General features: G+C 39.9%; 1 protein-coding gene across 4 annotated transcripts in view; it reads left to right on the top strand.

The window, feature by feature from the left end:
- Positions 1-21,919, top strand: part of NEK9 (NIMA related kinase 9) — a 36,152-nt gene that overhangs the window by 10,844 nt on the left and 3,389 nt on the right. The window contains exons 7-21 of one of the 4 annotated variants that reach the window (XM_036257151.1): positions 1,303-1,413; positions 3,718-3,782; positions 6,144-6,194; positions 6,652-6,844; positions 8,718-8,862; positions 9,452-9,652; positions 9,839-9,885; positions 11,334-11,489; positions 12,647-12,755; positions 13,266-13,427; positions 16,081-16,251; positions 17,023-17,082; positions 17,841-18,049; positions 19,166-19,327; positions 20,958-21,170. In XM_036257151.1, the coding sequence (XP_036113044.1) occupies positions 1,303-1,413; positions 3,718-3,782; positions 6,144-6,194; positions 6,652-6,844; positions 8,718-8,862; positions 9,452-9,652; positions 9,839-9,885; positions 11,334-11,489; positions 12,647-12,755; positions 13,266-13,427; positions 16,081-16,251; positions 17,023-17,082; positions 17,841-18,049; positions 19,166-19,327; positions 20,958-21,170 (2,055 nt within the window). The remainder of the gene's footprint in view (positions 1-1,302; positions 1,414-3,717; positions 3,783-6,143; positions 6,195-6,651; positions 6,845-8,717; positions 8,863-9,451; positions 9,653-9,838; positions 9,886-11,333; positions 11,490-12,646; positions 12,756-13,265; positions 13,428-16,080; positions 16,252-17,022; positions 17,083-17,840; positions 18,050-19,165; positions 19,328-20,957; positions 21,171-21,919) is intronic. The other 3 variants (XM_036257162.1, XM_036257171.1, XM_036257179.1) reach the window with 3 other exon arrangements.

Genomic DNA, 21,919 nt, shown 5'->3' with positions numbered 1-21,919 from the left:
TGGAATTATGACTCCATTTTTTACTATTTGTAGTCTTGGGAAAGTTACTTTACATCTCTGAATTGTTAAGGATAGTAACCTCATTGTATAATGATTGCAAAGGTTAAAAAAGGCCAAATACACAACATGCCTGCCTAGTACATAGTGATCTCTATAAAGGTAGTGATGGTATTACAATAATAGTATCGTTATCAGTTTAGTATTATTTAAAAAAAAAATTTTTCTTTATTGATTTTAGAGAGAGGAAGGGAGAGGAAGAGAGAGAGAGAGAAATACTGATGAGAGAGAATATTGATTGGCCGCCTCCTGCATGCCTCCTACTGGGGATCAGGCCCACAATTTGGGCATGTGCCCTGACCGGGAATCGACCTGCAACCTCTTGGTGCATGGGTCAATGCTTAACCACTGAGCCACACCAGCCGGGCAGTTTAGTATTATTATTATTCAGTACCTTGTCTGTTGGACCATAGTATTACATGTATAATCATTAGAATATATAAATTAGTTTATCTCTTTGGTTAATTTCTTTCCATTCCCCCCACTGATAAACCAAAGAACTTTTATATGCATATATGCACAACCAGTGGACACAGACATTAGTTTGGGGAAAGCAGGAGGGGAGTGGGAGAGGGGAGGAGGGGGTCAGTGGGGGATAAAAAGGGGCCATCTGAAATACTTTCAACAATAAAGATAAGATTGAACTAAAAAAAGAGGATATATAAATTAGGAGGCAAATTAATTGGCAAAGAAAGTACTTAAAACCAGAAGCATGACTAACCTTGCTTTCCTTTTTTGGTGGGGATTCGGTTGAAGGGTCAGATTATAATACACTCTGAGTATTATGCTATTGGCCACATAGTCATAGCTTCATGTTGGCCAGTTGGTTTCATTCCATCTGATAGCAGCAGTACATCCCTAACCATTTCTGGTTGATGCGTAGTAATAGTTATAAAAAGAAGCCAGCCTGGCCAGTGTGGCTCGGTGGTTTAGCATCAACCTATGCAACAAGAGGTCGCCGGTTTGATTCCCAGCCAGGGCACATGCCCAGGTTGTGGGCCAAATCCCCAGTAGGGGGCATGCAGGAGGTGGTCAATCGATGTTCTCTCATCGATGTTTCTATCTCTCTCCATCTCCCTTCCTCTCTCTCTAAAAATCAATTAAAAAAAGAAAAAAGAAATCAGACCTAATGCACAACGATTGCCACTCCTTTAAATAATAGTCACAAACATCTCAGTCCCTACTGGGATTTTATGATGTCATCTTTATAAAACCAAGAACAATGCAAACATTATTTTCTTGTAGAATCCTCTCAACTTGTGTGTGAAGATTGTACAAGGAATCCGGGCCATGGAAGTTGATTCTAGTCAGTATTCTTTGGAACTGATCCAAATGGTCCATGCATGCCTCGACCAGGTAAGTGTGATTTACATATTGATTTCAGGTTAGTGTTTTTCCTTTCAGCTTTAGTGTTTGGGGTATGACATAGGTAAATCTGTACAAAACCACATCCTCTTCCCCAGGGAGAATGTATTTGTAGCTATTCCCAGAAGGATAGGCATTGGCAATTACTGATAGTTGTGTGTTTCAGCCAACAAATTCGTACTTTGTTCTGCTTTGTTCCTTTTTTTTTTTTTATCCTCACCCGAGGACATTTTTCCATTTTTTGTACAGATAGAGTGGGAGGGAGAGAGAGGAAGAGATAGAGAGAGAGAAACATCGATGTGAAAGGGACACATCGAGTGGCTGCCACCGCACGACCAACCAGGGTCAGGGACAAACTGCAACCGAAGTACATGCCTTTAGCGGGAACCGAACCCGGGTCTCTCCGGACCGCAGGCCGACGCTCTAACCGCTGAGCCAAACCGGCCAGGGCTGCTTTGTTCCTTTTTGATAGAGTGCAAGGGGTGGAGGAAGATAGAGAGAAACATCAATGTGAGAGAGACACATCGATTGGTTGCCTCCCACACAACCCCAACCAGGGCTGGGGATCAAACCTGTAATCAGGTACATGCCCTTGACCAGTAATCAAACCTGCAACTCTTCGGTCCACAGACCAACACTCTAATGGCTGAGCCAGATTGGCCAGGGCTGCTTTGTTTTTTATTACTTTGTGAAATTGTGCTCCATTTTTTAAATTTTTTATTTTATTATTATTATCTTAAAAAAAAGCATTTTCATTGATTTTTAGAGAAAGAGAGAGAAACATCAATGAGAGAAAACATTGATTGACCGCCTCCTGCATGCCCCCCCACTGGGGATCGGGCCCACAACTTGGGCATGTGTCCTGACCGGAAATCAAACTGGCGACCTCTTAGTGCATGGGTCAACGCTCAACCACTGAGCCACTGGCTGGACTCCTTTTTTTTTTTAGGGATTTCCTTGTTTTTTTTATTTTAATGCTCACCCAAAGATTTTTTTTTTATCCTCACCTGAGGACACCTTTCCATTTTCTGTTCAGATAGAGTGGAAGGGAGAGAGAGAGAGAGAGAAACGTCGACATGAAAGGGACACATTGAGTGGCTGCCCCTTGCATGACCCAACCAGGGCTGAGGACAAACTGCAACTGAGGCACGTGCCTTAGCAGGAACCAAACCCGGGTCTCTCTGGACCACAGGCTGACGCTCTAACCGCTGGTTCAAACCGGCTAGGGCCCAAGGATATTTTTTTAATGATTTTTTTTATACAGCGAGGAAGGGAGAGGGAGAGAGAAAGAAATACCAGTGTGAGAGAGAAACATCAATCGGTTGCCTCCCGTATGTGCCCTGACAGGATCGAACCAGCAACCTGGGAATGTGCCCTGACCGGCAATCGAACCCACTATCTTTTGGTGTATGGGACAACACTCCAACCAACTGAGCCACCTGGTCAGGACTTTGTTCCATTTTTTTACAATCAAGATTTTTGTAACTCGATTTTATAAAAATATAGTCAGAGGTAATTTAGAGTTATTAATGTACAGAATGTATATAGTTCTGATGTCTCACAGTTTGCCTTGCAGTGTAGCTCTGAGTCAGTATTATTCAAAGTATGGTTCATGCCCTGGACGGTTTGGCTCAGCGGTTAGAGCGTCGGCCTGCGGTCCGGAGAGACCCGGGTTCGGTTCCCACTAAGGGCACGTACTTCGGTTGCAGTTTGTCCCCGGCCCTGGTTGGTTGTGCGGGTGGCAGCCACTCGATGTGTCCCTTTCACATCGATGTTCCTCTCTCTCTCTCTCTTCCTCTCTCTCCCTCCCCTCTATCTGTACAAAAAATGGAGAAATGTCCTCGGGTGAGGATTAAAAAAAACAAACAAAAAAAACAAAGTATGGTTCATGAACCACAGGCATGGGGGTAGTTTATAAGCAAAATATGAAGATTCCTGGGCCCTACCTCAGACCAACTGGATCAGAATCTCTGTGGATAAAGCCCAGAAATCTTTATTTGTAATAAGCACTCCACAATATTCCTATGTTCTATATATATTGAAATTTGAGAGCCACTGCCCAACTGAACAAGTGAGAAAGTTGCATTTTCACTCATGTACCAGTGTTGGTGTTAGTGAGATAAACATGAAGCATAGTGTGACATAAGAAATTATGTTTTTTTTAAAACCAAAGGATAATATACAGTGGCCTTTGAATAATTAACCAACAGCCTTCTAAGAGGAAGTAAAATGCTCTTTAGATCTCATTTTGCCCACTCCCTTTAAATTAAATCTGGCCCCATTTGTATTTTTTAGGATCCTGAGCAGAGACCGACTGCAGATGAACTGCTAGATTGCCCTCTTCTCAGGAAACGTAGGAGGTAATGTATAAGAAAGTCACTCTCTTGTCTTTCCGTAGGTGGTTAACTGTTAGTGGTCTGATCAGAGTACCACAAAGAGGGTGGTGTTGTCTGGCTTAGCCGCTCTGGTTCTATTTTCTACTAACATCTCTGCTTTCATTGTTTGAGGGTAGCTCCTGACTTTTACCTCCTTAGCCTGTGCTATTTTGTTCTAAATTTTACTGATGAGACTCTAAAGCCCTGTGCTCCCCATCTGTGAGTTTTAATCCAAAATTGGGCACTAGAGTTTAGTAATTAAGAGAAAACATCCATAAGTTTATATCAGAGTTCTTTCATTGTATCTGTCAAGTTATTTAACATCCTTGTTACTTAGTTTTATCCTCTGTAAAGTGAGGTAGGGTGAAGATTAAAGGAAGGCCTGGCACAAGGTGCTCAATAATTGTTGGATAGTAGTGTGGATTTGGACCACACTTTTTTTTTTAAGTGCATTTCTTTCAGTGGTTCTCAACCTTCCTAATGCCACAACCCTTTAATACAGTTCCTTGTGTTGTGGTGACCCCCAACCATAAAATTGTTTTTGTTGCTACTTCATAACTGTAATTTTGCTACTGTTATGTCTTAGGCAACCCCTGTGAAAGGGTCGTTCGACCCCCAAAGGGGTCACAACCCACAGGTTGAGAACCGCTGCTTTAGATGGTAGGTTAGAGTTGGAGGAGTCCTCTTCAGATACCTTTTGCCCATTTCCTAAAGTTGAGCTTGATTGATTCCTGACAGGTTGTTTCCTGAGATTTATTCTGTTAGAGGGCTCTAGAAATAGGAAGGAGGTCCTTTATCCCTCACTTCCTATAGGAGGCTTCAAGCTCTTACTTAAAGCAAGAGGTGTTCTTTATCCTTCTTACATGTTCTAGTCTGTATCTCATCCTATTCTACTATTTTTCCTTACTGCCCTTCTTCCTCCCCTACCAGTTCTTTGTTTCTATATCTTCCCAATATTCAAATATTTACTATGCTGTTTTTCAAGTCTTGCCCTTTAGATATATTAAGTATACACTTAATTCCACAATCTTTTTTGTTTGGTTGGTACCTTTATTCTTTTGTGTCATTTGATTAATCTTTTCTGGTTCTTTTCCAGAACACTGTTTGAGTGCCTAGAATTACGTGTGATACTTCAGATGCAGCAGTGTGACCTTACATTTATGTTCCATGTGTATTCGAGCAATATCACCCTTTGTGGCTGATTAAGCATGTTTAAATTTTTATCTGACTTATTTCAATAGTGTAATCACTAATTTAATCTCTTAAATATTTCTACTGATAATTTTAATTTCAATTTTTATTGAGATAATTATAGATTTACACACATATATTGTATAGAACTTTTTCTTTGATGGAAAAATGTAAGACAAAGAGCTTTACAGATAAAGCACACACACAGGAAGTTGTGGGAAATAGTCAGGAAACACTAAGTCCTTTTTGGCTATCTTCGTGGTTCTAGACTCAGGGCTCTCACGAGCAACATTTCAGAATCTTAAAAAATACTGATGCCTAAGCACATCCCAGGACTTCAACTATAATCAAGTTAGGCAGATTGAGAACCCTGGGCTAAAATATGGGCAGTAAATAGAGTGAAAGAAGGCTGGAAAGGTAGGTAGAGAATTCTGAGTGCCAGACAAAGGAATTTGTGCTTAATTCAAGAGATAGTACAGAAGTATTGGGTGTTTCTGAGAGGACTGTTCATGTGATGAGAGGCATGCCTAAGTTATTTAACAATGGTAATATCAGTGTTAAATCGGTATAGGACTGGGTAAAGTGGGTTGAAACTGTGTGAGACCAATTAGGAGGGGCTGTCATAGTCCAGGTGGGAAGTAAAGCTGCCTAGAACTAAGGTGGTGAGACTGGAAAGGAGAGGTGAGTATAGAGGACATCATATACGTAGGATCTGTAGAACTTGTTGCCTGGGAGAAGGGGTTGGCAGTTATAGAAATAAGAAAGTCAGAAAGAAAAGCTATATAGGAAAGGGATAAAGAGCTAAGATTTAGAGATGTTGAGTTTGGGGAGTCAGTGGGCAGACTAGATGGAGATGTTGGTAGGTACTTAAAAATGTGTAACAGAGGTCTTAAGGCTCTCTGTCCTAGCCTGGATTTCTTGGAGATAGAAAACAGATGCCCCCAAACTGCTGCCCTCCTTGTATTCAATGAATTGTCTAAAGTCAGGCCTATATTAATGTTTGAGTTGTATCGCAGTACTTTCCTAAAAGTACTGTAATGTTGTAGGACATAAATAGTTTATAGAGGATTACATCTGTGAAATGTATTAAAGAGACAATAGTGCAATATAGGGTCCTATTATTTCACTCATGTATCTTTGCCTTTCTTTTGGTAGAGAGATGGAGGAAAAAGTCACACTGCTTAATGCACCTACAAAGAGACCAAGGTAAATAAATGTTCAAGAAAACTCTTAAAAAGTAATATATCTTAAATTACCACCAGGGGGGTCTTTCTTTGCTGGGTCTTTGCATTGTTTTATCCCAGTAATTAGCCTTTGGCCTTCTTTCAGAAGCCAACATCTGCTTAAATGTCAGATAGTCATTTCTGAGAAAAAGAAAGCTATAATTTCACCCTCATGCTAAAGTGGACATCATTACCATGATGAATGTTGAAAAGTGTAGGTGTTATGGATCAGACTGGAATCTGATCTGGCCGAGCTGTGTTGAAGCCCTGAGGCAAGAATTGCAAAGCCTGCAATGATAGAGGGTTGAAATAGGTTGTCAAGAAAGAACATACTTTCTCATACCATAATTGGCAGTTCTTCTCAGGGAACAGACTGAAAGCATTTTTCTATGATACAGTTTTTATGTTAAATGTGCCTTTGTTCTGGGGGTTGTTGGCAGGTCAAGCACTGTGACTGAAGCACCCATTGCTGTGGTAACATCGCGAACCAGTGAAGTCTATGTTTGGGGTGGTGGAAAATCCACTCCCCAGAAACTGGATGTCATCAAGAGTGGCTGTAGTGCTCGGCAAGTGTGTGCAGGGAATACCCACTTTGCTGTGGTCACAGTTGAGAAGGAACTATACACCTGGGTGGTAAGTGAAAGCTAAGTACTTTAGAACAGTGATGTAAGCATAATTGTTTACTGGACCCAGGATGTCTGAGTGTTTTGTTAGTTGAACATGTACTATGGGAGTAGCAGCATGAGGTGATGGAATTAAGTTCCTTTGAGAGCAGTGATTTTGTCTTTTAAGAATTCACTGATGTATGCCCAAAGCCTAGTACATCCTAGGTCTCTTGTAAATGTTTTTTTTTGAATGAATAAATGAATGAATGAGAGAGGGAAAGAATTAAAAAAGCCTTAGGTTTGGACTTAGGAGACTGGACTCTCGTTTTCAGCTGGGTGATTTCAGAAAGTCACTTACTCTGTTCTATTACCATGAGGTTCAGAGCAACTAGTATATGTGAAATAGGTTTGTAAACAAAGGAAGCGGTGTGCCATGTCAGGAAAATTTCAAGACCTCCATCAGTGATTGAAGATGGTTAGGTGTATCTTGAGGAGGATTTTCCTTTGTTCCCCCTAGATTCCACCCTATCTCTCAACCTTCTTGAACAGATCACCTGTAGTGCTATTTCTTTGTCCCCTACTCATTCTTCATTCACCTACAATGCAACTTCCATCTCTGTCATTAGATTAAAACTACTCTTGACAAAATGACTTACAAATTGTGAAAATAAAACAGATACTTTTTACAAGCAAGTCCTTATCTTGCTTGATCTCCCAGCACCATTTGATGCAGTTGACCACTCTCCTTGAAGCTTTGGCTTCCCTTGGATTCCATGAGAGCATGTTCCCTTGGCTCTCCTCCTTTTTCTTCAGCTGTGCCTTCTCAGGCTTATATTAGGCTGCTTTTTCTTTATCTGATCTTGTCTTAGGCCCTTGGTTCTCACTCTTCCTCCTCTTCCTGAGGGAGCTTATTTTTTTCCAGTGATTTCTAGTAACTTCTCCATGAGGACAGGCTTTAACCCAGTGTGTGACATAACAGAAACTCAACTATTGATTGATAGAACGAATGAATGATATGGCCTCTTCTGTAGAGTGTTAACTTATTTCATAAAACACTGTCCCTAAAAGAACTAGCCCCTGCATGCACTACCAGAAGTAGAGTGAAACTAGCACCTTAAAAACCATTTATATAAAGACTTGCTCTGGCTGGTGTGGCTCAGTTGGTTGGGTGTCGTCCCATGCACCAAGAGGTTATCAGTTCTATACACGGTCAGGACACATGCCTGGGTTTCAAGCTTTATCCCCAGTAGGAGGCATGTAGGAGGCAGCCAATTGATGTTTGCTCTCACATTGATGTGTGTGTGTGTGTCTCTCTCTCTCTTGCTTCCTCTCCCTTCCTCTCTCTCTCAAAAAGAATAATGATGATGATTATATAAGGACTTAGAGTTGAGTTATTGATGAAAAGAATTACTTATCTCCATAAAAATGTTGAAAAGTCATTTACGATTATTCTCAGTGCTGTAAAGCAGCCTCTTTGATGTAGACAGAGTCTTTATCACTCTTCCATATTTCAGGGAAACAGACCAAAATTTATAAAAGTTCTAGTAAGGATTTCCGATAGGATGTACTCTTGTAGAAAATAAATTAGGCTATATGAAAGAATTGTTTTCACGATCACCTATAATTAAATATATAGTTTACCTTGGACTTGAAAGAAAAAGACAAAATTGGGACTGTATCCTTTTAAGGCCTGATAGATATCAATTTGGATTAAAAGATTTAATCTAAAAATATTAAATAAAAATAAATAAATAAATGGTTTAATCTCCTTACTCATTTTTTTTCATTTCTAAATTTCCAGCTGATTTTTTTTCCTACTGTTTTTTTTAATAAGAAGTTATATTGAAGATTAGCTTTTGGCATGAAAAGTTAAAACTTCACAAGATCTCTTTATTTCACAGAACATGCAAGGGGGCACTAAACTCCATGGTCAGCTGGGCCACGGAGACAAAGCCTCCTACCGACAGCCTAAGCATGTAGAAAAGTTGCAAGGCAAAGCTATTCGTCAGGTGTCATGTGGTGATGACTTCACTGTCTGTGTGACAGGTAAGCCATCAGCAGAAAGCATCAAGTATATTTAATGTGGGGTATTGTACTTATACTGTGCAGTTTTAGTTGAGATTTTATAACAAAGGACATAGTATTCACAGAACCAAAAACAATGAGCCAAATGTACACATTAGTAACAACGTGCCCAATTAGCTATAATATTAGGGGGATGATGAGCAAGGAGAAAGCACTTGGATAAGAGAGAAGAGGTGGGATGTGATATGTCTCAGGTGTGGGGAAAATAACCTCATCAGCTAGTCAGATGTGAATAAAATTGAGTTTTGGTCTTGCCAGTACTCATTTTATGATTCCTTAGTACTTCTCTTTTTCTCTATAAAATAGAGATGGCCCCAGTATAAGCCTTTAACATGATAATACTAGTACTTTTTAAAACTGTTATTGTAACAGTACACATAACCCCCTAAACACAAACAGCTCTAGACTTGCACAGTCTATCCTTTGGATTTTTGCTGATGTAATCACTTCATGTGAGCTGATTGGCTGGGTAGTCCTCATTTCAGCCCTGCCCAGCTTTCTGATTGGACAAAATAAGTTTTGATGGTTTCTGCTTTCATTCCTTTTGCAGATGAGGGTCAGCTCTATGCCTTTGGATCTGATTATTATGGCTGCATGGGGATGGACAAGGTTGCTGGCCCTGAAGTACTAGAACCCATGCAGCTGAAATTCTTCCTGAACAATCCAGTGGAGCAGGTCTCCTGTGGAAATAATCATGTGATGGTTTTGACACGAAACAAAGAAGTCTATTCTTGGGGTTGTGGCGAATATGGTAGGTGTAGCCTTGTCTCTGTCTACTTATTCCCAGGCACAAAACCTGCCTTCCAGCTTGTGTGCATCTAAACACATCTTGTAGCCTCTACTTGAGAAGTGTTAATTCAGTAAGGGAGAATCTTATGGAATATTTTCATTGGGAAGGAGGCCCTCATTTTAATGATTTTCTTTCTTTGTGTCTTAGGACGACTGGGTTTGGATTCAGAAGAGGATTATTATACACCACAAAAGGTAAAATCAGAAGCAACTTCTTCCTAAAGCCTACCTAGGTCACACAGACTCCAGTAATATATCCTCTTTCCCTGACTCCTCATATCAAGGTGTTTATTTCTGAAATATTTCCTGTCTGGGACACTGAGGATCCAGGATTCCTGACTTAGTTCTATGTGGTCTTGTCATCTGACTAATTCATAAAAAGTTAAGAAAGAGGATGCAGCCTCTGTGGACACTCTGGAGTCACATCTTACTTGGGAATGAGAGCTACAATTAGCTTGTACAGCCCTGGCCAGTTTGGCTCAGTGGTTAGAGCGTCAGCCTACGGACTGAGGAGTCGCAGGTTCGGTTCTCAGTCAAGGGCATATTCGATCCCCAGCCCCTGTCTAGGTTGTGCAGGAGGCAGCCAATTTATGTGTTGCTCTCACATCAGTGTTTCTCTCTCTCCTCCTTCCTCCCAATCTAAAAATCAATGGGAAACTATCCTTGGGTGAAGATGCAAAAATAAAAATGGGACAGGAGTATATAAATTAACTGGAAAATAAATTCTTTATATAAAAAAAAAAAAGTTAGCTTGTACAGTGAAAGTCACAACAAGCTAAATATGCCCTGGAAAATTCCTTGGAAAAATATTGGAAAACAACATACTGTCTCTTAACCCAACACATTTTCTCCTGTTTCCACACTAGAACACCAGATGAAATAGTTGTTTGTATTTAGGGGTCATGTTGTGTAAAACATAATATCTAATTACTCTCATCACTGCAAGAGGTGGCACAGAAGCTGAAACCAGCTAAGGGAAGAGCATGGTCACATCTCTCACACCCACCCTAGGGCACAGGCTAGACCACTCGAAGGTTGGCTATATAATCAGTTATACCATTCACTGTTAACAGTGTTTATTTACATTTTAAAAATTAACATATATTTGCAGGATTATCGGCTGTTACTCTTCTGAAAAGGCTATAGTAGAAACTTTGAGTTTTGAGTTCTCAGGTTTCACAGATATCCATCATGTCCCCCCACCATTCCCCAGCCCTGTCTCGTTAGCTGCAGAAGGATGTGAGCATTCAGAAGTCCTGGCTGGACTTCTCTTCCTCACTACTCTCTCTGCCTCACTTATAAGATGATCAGACTGGGACCCCAGAGAGCTACTGAGTTTCTTTTATAAATGTCTTGGGGCCTTCTGTCTCAGAGGATAGCATCAGCAGTGGGATGAAGCTTCTTCTTTCCCAGTGTTTTCTGAGAGTTTTCCTAAGTAGGCTATCTGGAACTGCCTTCTACTATGATAAAACTTGAGCTCCATGTTGAAAACAGTAGTCTCTAACCTGCTGTGCAAATCTGACAAGCATAGAGCAGTCTTTACTTCCCTATAGTCATTCTGTTAAATGTAGGATGTTTATTTTTAAAGAATCTGAGGGGTGTTTCCTAATACAAGTTATGTTTGGGGATTTTTTTTCTTGCAGGTGGATGTTCCCAAGGCCTTGATTATTGTTTCAGTTCAATGTGGCTGTGATGGGACATTTCTGCTGACCCAGTCAGGCAAAGTGCTGGCCTGTGGACTCAATGAATTCAACAAACTGGGTCTGAATCAATGTATGTCTGGTATCATCAACCATGAAGTGAGTACCTCCTTTGGTGTCCTAGCTACATTGTTAGAATCTCTTTGGGAATATTATTACTGGTTAGTGACCATGGAATTTGACTTAAGAATAAAGTGAGGATCTCACAGACATGTTTGGCAAAAGAAGCCAGCTACAAAAGAGTACATACTATATCATTCCAATTATTTGAAATTTAAGAACAGGCAAAATTAACTTATGATGGTTGAAGTTAAAATAGTGGTTGCTTTGGGGAGGAGGGTCGTGAGTATTAGCAGAAGGAGTGGAAGAGGGATTGTAAGGTGATGGGAATGGTCTGTATCTTGATCAGGGTGGTGGTTGTACATTGTATGCATACAGAAAAATGTATCAAGCTATGTAATATTTTATAGTTATACCTCAATAAATAAATTGATCACAAAGAATCAAGTGATGGAATTCAGGCTCTACCTTATCACTAAAATAGGTATAAGAAAATTAATGTTATGAAAAGAACCATATTTCCATGTATGACATCTCTGGAGAAATTTTTAGATTTATTGCTCCCAGATCACTGATCTTATACAGGCTTATTAAATGTCATTACCAATTACCTCCTTCAAGGATGTCATGAAATTCACCACTGATAATAAGTTTTAGTCTCCTCTTTGTGTTAGTATGATGAACTTTTATCATTTTCTAAAGAAACAAAATAAGAGACAAAAGTTTCCTGACTCAATGGAAAAGATAAGAATTAATTTTTTGTTGTTGAAAATATTACAGATGACCCCTTTTTTCCCCCATTGACCCCCCCCCCTCCTACACCCTCCCCCAAGAGTTAATTTTTAAATCAGTCTGTGAAGTAGTAGTTCTCCAACTTGGGGCAAGTCTGGAGAGGGTGTCTGTGTGGCTTGAAAAGGCATATTTCAAATTACCGTTACAGTAGTTCTCTTTATTCTCGGTTTTGCTTTCCAAGGTTTTGGTTACCCAGTCAGCCACAGTCCAAATGTATTAACTGGAAAATTCCAGAAATAAATCATAAATTTTAAATTGTGCACCCTTCTGAGTAGCATGATGAAATCTCACATTTTCCCACAATTTGCTTGAAAGGCCTTCTGGTCACCATGACAACATTCTCAGCTTATTACCCCTCCATTTTTTACCTCATGAGTCTCCACTTTTGTTTTACCTTGTTTCAGGCATACCATGAAGTTCCCTACACAACCTCCTTTACATTGGCCAAACAGTTATCCTTTTATAAGATTCGTACAATTGCTCCAGGCAAGACTCACACAGCTGCTATTGATGGTGAGTTGATTTACAACTGTATACACTGGCCTTCGTAGCTCAGGCTCTGTTTTTTGGTGTGTTTTTTTTTAATCAAGTACAAGCTTTTCTAAACAATATATACATTTTCCTGATTTCTCCCTACCACCTAACAAACTGAGGCATTCAAGTAGATGTTTGTTGATAATTATAAATGCATATCAATACATGCCTTAATGAGAATGCCACGTCTATAATTCTAGACAGCTGTTTCTAATTAGCACCACTGTAAGTTTTCTAAGTCAGGTAGTACCCATTTTCTACATTTAAAATACAATATAAGAGAGAAAATACTATATTGAGTCACTTTCTGGCTCTTATTGGTCATAGTTCTATATACCCTTGCTCCCTAGGTCTGGTATAATGTGGCTAGCTTTGTATTTGTATCCATACTAACAACCAGAAGCTAGTCCATAAAACTCTGCATTGGCTGCTTTTTCCCTCTGTTCTGTGACCCATTTGTGCCTGGTTTTATTTTTGCTTCTATCTCAGAGCGAGGCCGGCTGCTGACCTTTGGCTGCAACAAGTGTGGACAGCTGGGCGTTGGGAATTATAAAAAGCGCCTAGGAATCAACCTGTTGGGGGGACCCCTAGGTGGGAAGCAAGTGATCAGGGTCTCCTGCGGTGATGAGTTTACCATTGCTGCCACTGATGGTGAGTTTGGACATATCCTTCCAAGCTTTTTGGACAGGTGGCTGTGTTTTAATGTTTGGTTGGGAAAGAGGTGGATTGGTTCTTTGTGTGTAGCCAGATCATATGTTTACCTTTTAATTTGTGTCATATTGGTAGCCAACTGTTGTACATGTGGAGCTTCATTAAATTTTCATGTGTTCAACATAGTGATTGTTTTGAAAAGGTCAGATTTATAGATAATGGCAGGTTAATATTCTAAGTCCCTACTTTTTTTTACTGTAACTTTTTTGGTAAGATGTTGTAAGAATTATTAAATACACACGCGCGCACACACACACACCTTTTCCAACACCATGTGGGTTTCAATAAATGTTGGCTTGGTGGCTGGGGAAGAGAACAACATAATTTAACCTTGTTCCTTGATTGGGGTCAGCTACGTTGCAGTGACATCCTTAGGAACTGCTGAAGCTTGAAGGATGGTGTACTGTGCCTTTCTGAGTTGGTCTAACTGAATATTCTTCTATTTCCTATCATAGCTGCTTCTTCTCGGCAGCATCTTCTGCTCTTATCACCACTTCTCTTTTGTACTGCCACTTCTGCTAGTTTTCATTTCCTTCCCTCTTTCTTCTGCTTTCTCTTTTTTTCTCTCTTCCTATATCACCTTCTGAACTCTTTATTTTTGTAGCTACTTCTTTCTTGTGACTAGTGAACAACAAATCACATTGCATCTTCTTGTCTTTGGATTCATTTCAGCTTTTTTTTGGTGTTGCTCATGCTCTGAGATGCCTATTTTCTTCTAGTCTAGCTGGTGTGTACACATGAAGGATCCACGGATAGTGTCAGATAAGTTATCTGTCACTGTATACAGTTAAGTGAGCCAGCTTTCAGAGTGGCACATTAACCTTCTCTGCTTGTCCCAAAACAAGGGGTTTTAGGAAGCAAATGTTTAGTCAGAATAAATAAATGGAAATGTTACCTAGAAAGACAGAGTCAGGATGTCACTAAGGATTAAATTTAGTGCAGCAAGTTCAGTAGCACTTTCTGACAGGGTCTCAAAGAGGTAATGTTCTTCAATCGATCTGTGTACTTCACAAGTTAAACTTCAGAATGAGGGATGTAGAATTGGATTCTGTAGCGGGGCATGTTACCTCTTGACCGACGTTCCAGTACTCGTCTGAACTGGACTTGATTTCCTCATTCACACAGCAAACAAACTGAGTGCCTGCTATGCTCTGGGGATATAGAAGTAAGTCTCAAAAAGGCCCTATCCTCAAGTAACTCACAGTCTAGTAGGGTAGGAGAGATACACATATAAACAGAGGAGTATAGGCAGGTAGGTCAGTGCCATGATGGCGCTATAGAATTCCCCTAAGCCCTGGAGTGCCCAGAGCTCAGTCCTTGTATCTCTCCACTATCTCCCTTCACTCCCTAAGTGAACTCATTATCTCACCTCCCTCCTATATGCTGATAGCTTTATATTACCACCCCTACCTCCACACTCACTCAGTAGTCTCTGGACTTAGAGGTCTAAGGTAGGGTGGCTCTATAGCCTGGTTTTCCTGAATCAGTCTTGATTCATGCCTGTTTTCCTGGTTTATCATTAATAGCACCCCTTTTTCATTAAAAAAATGTCCTGATTTGGATAAGAAGTTACAGGCATCTCAAACAAACTTAGCTATATTCAAAATCAAATTTCTGATTTTCTGTGCAAACCTTTTCCACCTGCAGCCTTCCCGTCTCAGTAAATGGCAGCTCCATCCTACGCCCCATATCTCATCCATCAGCAAATCTATTGGTTATCTTCAGAATGTATCCAACCACTTCTCAGCCTCTTCACCACTACAACCGGTCTCCCTGCTTCTACCCTTGGTCCCCTGCAATCAGTTCTCCTCATGGTAGCCTGAGGAATTTTAAAAAATACCTACCGACCAGAACCTCTAATAGTTTCTTATCTCAGTCAATAAAAATTAAAGTCATTACAGTGGCCTGCATAGGCCCTACATGACCAGGACCCCAGCAATCTCCTGACCTCTGACCACTGCCCTGTCTCGTACTTTGCTCCAGCTGCAGGGGCCTTCTTGTTCCTTGTTTGTGATGCTCACATTCCCTACAGGACCTTCGCACTTGCTGTTTCCTCTGCCTGGAAAGCTCTTCTCCTAGATACCCCCATGGCTCTCTCTTACTTCAGTCAGGTCTCTGCCAAGTGTCGAGTATTTCTCTGACTACCCTATCTAAAATAATAATGCCTCACTGTTTCTATTTCCACTACTTTAGCATTTATCTTCCTCATAGCACTTATTACTACCTGCAGTATTAGATATTTATTTTTTATTTATCAGTCTTCCCCCACTAGAATGTCAGTTCCCCAGGGCAGCGACTGTTTTGTTCACTGTTCTGTCCCCAGCACTTCAGGCATTGCCTTTCATGAAATTGATGCCCAGTAAATATTTGAATGAATGACTAAAAACAGTTGTTGAATGAGTGAAATGACTGAATGGCAGTACATAGGAGCAGTGGCCATTTTTACCTGGGTAGTATCAGGAATTGTTTAGGCTCATATAGGGGAATGAACAGCTTTCCCCTGTTTTGTACATAGTGGGGATACGGTCTATATACAGATAGGGAAGCCAATATTCTATTAAACTGTTGGCTATTGAATGTGTTTTTATTCTAGATAATCACATTTTTGCCTGGGGCAATGGTGGTAATGGTCGCCTGGCAATGACTCCCACAGAGAGACCTCATGGCTCTGATATCTGTACCTCATGGCCTCGGCCTATTTTTGGATCTCTGCATCATGTCCCGGATCTATCTTGCCGTGGCTGGCACACCATCCTCATTGTTGGTAAGGGTTTCATATGTGTGGTGGCTTTGATACCTCAGAGGATAGACCTAAGGTACTGGTGGCTGCATTCTTGGAAACAGAAGTGTCCTGAAGAAAGGAGGCTATTTCTGTAAGTCTCACAATGTCAGTGGTGCCGTCCCTAGTGGGGGGAACAGAACATTGTCACTTCCTGAGCTTTGAAATTTGCCACCTCTTAACCATTTTTTAGCATAACTTGATTCTCTGTGTCCCTTGCCATTGAGTTTATTACTTCTAGACCTCTACTAATTAATTTGTAGTCTGCATTCATGCTGTGGTGGGAAACAGTACACATTTTTAAAAAAAAATAAATCATAACTGCTTTCTGCATAAAGATTACTTTGTAATGAACTAAATTATGGAAAGGCCTGCTCTGAGTGTGGATGTGCAAGTTCATTCTTTTAGATCAGTGGTCTCAACCTTGGCTGCACATTAGAGTCCCTGAGGAGCTTTTAGAAATCCCTGCCCAATTAAATCTGAATCCGTGGGGTTGGACCCAGGCATTGTTACTTTCTAACGCTTCCCAAATTATTCCGAAGAACAGTTCAGGAGAATTGCTATTTTACACAGTGAATATAGTTGCAGTAGCTACTGGTGCTTGGCTTATGATATTAATATCTAAAACAGTAATTTTAATTAATCTGGAGTAAGGGATAGCATTTATCTCCTAGATTACCTCCCTGTCCTAGTCCTTCTCACTTTTCCTGCCTATAGCTGTATATAATGCTTAACTACTGAATTTTTTTTCCTCAGAGAAGGTATTGAATTCTAAGACCATCCGTTCCAATAGCAGCGGCTTATCCATTGGAACTGGTAAGTAGCAATATATGTCTTAGGTACCAGTGGTTTGTGAGGTGTGGATCTTTGGGTTGGATTCCATGCAGTCTCCCCAAGAAAGGAAATATATTTGGGAAATGAGGAATACAGTGATCAAGAGGGAGGATCATATTTTGGTGGATTTCACAGTAGGTTATGACTTTTACATTGTGGTCAGAGGAAGAGTACATCTTTGCCACCACACATATGGAAGTAATTAAGTGGCTTGCCCAAACATTATAATGTTACTTATGCATTGTTCCTTTCCTTACTATGCTTAGGGACTGTGGATTCTGTCTACCCTGTATTTCCATGATATTCCTAGGGGTATTCTAGTCTATAGAAATAGTTCTTCAAAACAGGCCCTCAAAATTAAAAGTTGGCTAAACTTCCAGGTGGTTAGGAAAATCAGCTTAAATCTCTCTGGTAGTTTTTCTTTGGCTTCTTCCTTCTTGGTGCTGTGTTATTTGGGACCATGCCAGGAAATTGTTCATTTATGCTTTAGAACATTGATCATTTGCTATGAACATATAGGTTTAAGCAAGTTTGGAAAGTAGAAGTAAATTATCATCAGGAAGATACTGATATATATGTGTAAAAACTAAAATACTTAGTCCCAAATATCTGACTTACACTGTTGCTGTTCTACTTCATGCAACTCTGGTAACCTCTTCTGGAGTCAGTGGGGCTGTAAGATGGTAAATCTTTCTTTCTGCTTAGCAAAGTTGTCTATTTCTGTGCTGTGTATCTGTCAGTGGTTCAGAGCTCTAGCCCGGGAGGAGGAGGCGGCGGCGGTGGGGGAGAAGAGGAGGACAGTCAGCAGGAATCTGAAACTCCTGATCCAAGTGGAGGCTTCCGAGGAACAATGGAAGCAGACCGAGGAATGGAAGGTTTAGTCAGTCCCACGGAGGCCATGGGGATCAGTAGTGGGGCCAGCAGCTCCTGTCCTGGCTGGCTTCGAAAGGTAATTCCTTTGGTAGAGGAAACTTAAATAAAATATCAGATCCTTTGCAGGGACTAGAAAGGAGTTGTCAGAATTTTTCAGTTTCCCATGTCCTATCCAAGTGTTTTGTAGCAAGCACCTGGGTTTCTGATTTCTGCCTGGAACAAAATCACCAAATCTCACATCCTTTTATCTTCTTGACAAGAAAAGATACAAAATGTTCTCATACCTGTATTACTTAAAAGAATGTAATTTAATACAGCTTTCCTTGAAGACAGTTTTTGTAATGCATGTGTGAGAGAGTTAAGCTTATGATTTTGTACTGTGGTTTGTAGAAGTGGAATATTGGGGTAATTGGAATGCCTTGCAATAGAGAAATGGATTATGAGAGTTGAAGTGCAGATAGTAAACATGTTGGAGTATATTTATTTATATGGAAAGTTGGTTATAGCATATGGCTATGCGTGAAAGGATAAAATAATACCTGTGCAGTATGATCTCATTCTTCTAACAAATATGTAATGCATAGAAGAATATCTACTATGAAGACTATATGTTAGTTATTTTAACAGTGGTTATCTATGAGTGATGGAATTGCTGGTGATTTTTATCATCCCCCGTTGCCCATCTGTATTTTCTCATTTTCTGCAGTGAATATTTATAGTTTGTGAAATTTTAAAATTTTTACCAAAAAGAGAATCTACGTATTTATAGCTCCCTATGTAATAACTTGATAACCAAATTTGATAGCTATACAGGAGTATGAATGGAGGAAGCAGCACACTGTACTATCTAAAGTGTCAGCCTCAGCCTTTAGAAGACTTGCAACTGGCTTAACTAGCATCACCTTAGAGCTTCCCAACTCACTGAATAGCCCACATGCAATAAGTGTGCTAGGGAAACATGCCAGACACTTCCAAACTCTGTTCTTGAATTTGAATTCATATCACTGTAACTCCTCCAAGGAGAGGCTGGTAGGTTGTGGCCAGGTAGGGCGAGCTATGTCGTAACCACAACTGTCCTGCCCCACTAGAGGGTGCTGATAGCACAAGAGAGTGAAAGCCATAGCGAGAAGGGAATTTGGGAGAAAGTAAATGGCTCAAACAGAACTGATGAGATTCTTTCTCTTATACATAGGAGCTGGAAAATGCAGAATTCATCCCCATGCCTGACAGCCCATCTCCCCTAAGTGCGGTTTTTTCAGAATCTGAGAAAGACACGCTACCCTATGAAGAACTGCAAGGACTCAAAGCAGCCTCTGAAGTGCCTTCAGAACACAAGCCCCCAGTAGGAGCCTGGGTAACTGAGCTTTTTGCCTTTGAATCTCAACTAGGTGTAAACAGTGGCTGCAAGCTCTGCCCAGTTTTCTTGGCCTCACTGTCTCCTCCTCTCGCTTCTTTGGTCTCCAGTTGCCCTGTATCAGTTCATTATACTGTCTATTTGGTAGTGCTTAAAGCCTCTACTGAAGGGTAAACTGAGTTGTCTTGGAAAATTATTCACCCTTTCACATTGCTGACGGGCTAATACTTTTCTATAGCAGAGCTTTCTTTTCTGTCTGCCTCAGAAGTACCAAAATTGAAATTCCAAAATTCATATCCAGTTTTTCATGACACTGCTAGGGTGGGATGGAGGCTTTAAATGTAGGTGCAGCAAAAGCAGGTTTATAGTTGTATGTGAAACAGAGTTTGTTGTATTATTATTTAATAATTTTATTATTTTTCACATGAACAATTATAAGCCTACTTTTGCCAAACCCTGTATAAGTTAGAAATAATGCTTGTAGTCCAATGAGGGAGCAACACATGAATACCTAACTTTGATAGGAATCAAATTATGGTAAATACCTCAGTAAAACTGTAAACCAAGGGTCATCAAACTTGGGCTACATAGTAATTATTTTAGGCTTTCCAGACTATACAGTCTCTTTAGCAACTACACCACTCTGACATTATAGCACAAAAGCATCCGTAGATATACATAATGAGTGAGCATGCTTGTGTTCCAATAAAGCTTTATTTACAAAAACAGGCGATAGTCCCTATTTGACCTATGGACTGTCTTATGTTGACCCTTGCTATAAACAGAAGGCAGAAAAGTTAAGGCAAGGAAAATTGAAAAGCTCCCTGGAGGAGGTAATAAAACCTTTAAAACTTCAAGGTAAACCTTTTGATTTCTCTGTCAGTTAGCCTTCTTGAATTGTTTATGTAGTCCTGTTTATTGAACACCTCTCAAATCTCTTTCAGAGTGTGATCAGAAAGACTTGTTCCAAACTAAATTATACTTTCTCCACTTGAGCATTTCTTTCATTCATTCATTCATTCATTCATTCATTCATTCATTCATTCATTCGTTTTTTTAATCCACCTGAGGATATGTTTTTATTGATTTTAGAGAGAGAGAGAGAGAGAGAGAGAGAGAGAAACATCGATGTAAGAGAGAAATATAGGTTGGTTGCCACCCATACACGTCCTGACTGGGTATTTAACCACAACCTGGGTATGTGACCTGACCAGAAATCAAACCCACAGCCTTTTTGGTGGTGTATGGGATGATGCTTCAACCAACTGAGCCACACCAGCCAGGGCCCCACTTCATCATTTTACATGGAAAGATGTCAGTACACTTAAAAATTTTTTTCACAAAGTCCTCCAAAATAAATGATTGGGTTTTTTTACCTTAGCATAATGGAGACTGAGGCAGAGTTCTCTTGCCCTGTTATGTTGGAGATTGGTGCTCTTGTAATCCTGGCTGTTTTCTGTTTCTCTTGAGTTCACTTCATATGTATACAGATTTATCTTATTATTTTAAAAGTAAACTCTGATAAAAAAAAAAAAAAAGTAAACTCTGATAGCACTTAGAGGAAATTTGGATTGGGGATCTGTAGCATCTAGGCAGAACCTCCTATGACCTCTTCCTCTCCACTCTTTAGCCACCTCGGCTGAATCCTGCAGGAACATGTGCCGGGAAGGGAATACCATTGATTCCTCCTACCTGTGCATGCAGCACTCTGCAGGTGGAGGTTGAGAGACTGCAGAGTCTGGTGTTAACGTGTCTGGCTGAACAACAGAAGCTACAGCAAGAAAACCTTCAAATTTTTACTCAACTACAGAAGCTGAACAAGAAATTAGAAGGAGGGCAGCAGGTGAGAGCATTAAAAGAATTATTCAGTTTCTAATTCTGTTTTTGAAGAATCACGAGAACAAAACACCAAGGATTGAAATATACTTACTCCTTTGTAAGCACTTACCTTTTAATGATAATAACTTTTCGAATTAATCCCTGAAGCCCTGGAGTTTCTTTAGGCACCTGGATTGAAAGATTTTTTATCACCTAATTTCCATTTTTTGTTACTCTTTTTTTTTCCCTTTCTTTCTTGTTATGCAAAACTTTAAACATTACAGTTCAGAGAATACCCATATATCTACCATTTAGATTCAATAATTGTTAACATGTTGCCATATTTGTTTCAAGTAAGTGTGTGTGTGTTTAGAATATGTGTGGGTATATATCTGTGTGTATTTAAGATGTGTGTATTTATTTTATTTTGCTAAACCATTTTCAAGTAAATTATAAAAGTTGTGACATAGCCTAAATATTTTATTACATGTATCCAAAAGTAAAGATTCATTCTCCTGGATAACCATAATGCCATTATCATACTTAACAAAAGTAACACTAATTATCTCAATTCTTATCCAGTTGATACTTGAATTTTTCCAGCTATCCCACATAAATATCCTGAACTGCTTTTATCAGACCAGAATCTAGACAAGGACCCCACATTACATTATATATCTTATTTCTCTTAGTCTAGAACAATTCCCTCCACCACCACCACCATCTTTTTTTTTTTTTTTTTTTTTTAATTTCCATGGCATTGGCCTGAAGAAA

This window comes from Molossus molossus, unplaced genomic scaffold, assembly GCF_014108415.1.
Source record: "Molossus molossus isolate mMolMol1 unplaced genomic scaffold, mMolMol1.p scaffold_m16_p_1, whole genome shotgun sequence".
In the NCBI taxonomy this organism is placed as follows: domain Eukaryota; kingdom Metazoa; phylum Chordata; class Mammalia; order Chiroptera; family Molossidae; genus Molossus; species Molossus molossus.
The sequence above is the reverse complement of the archived record's forward strand: the minus strand, read 5'-3'. Positions and strand labels throughout refer to the sequence as shown.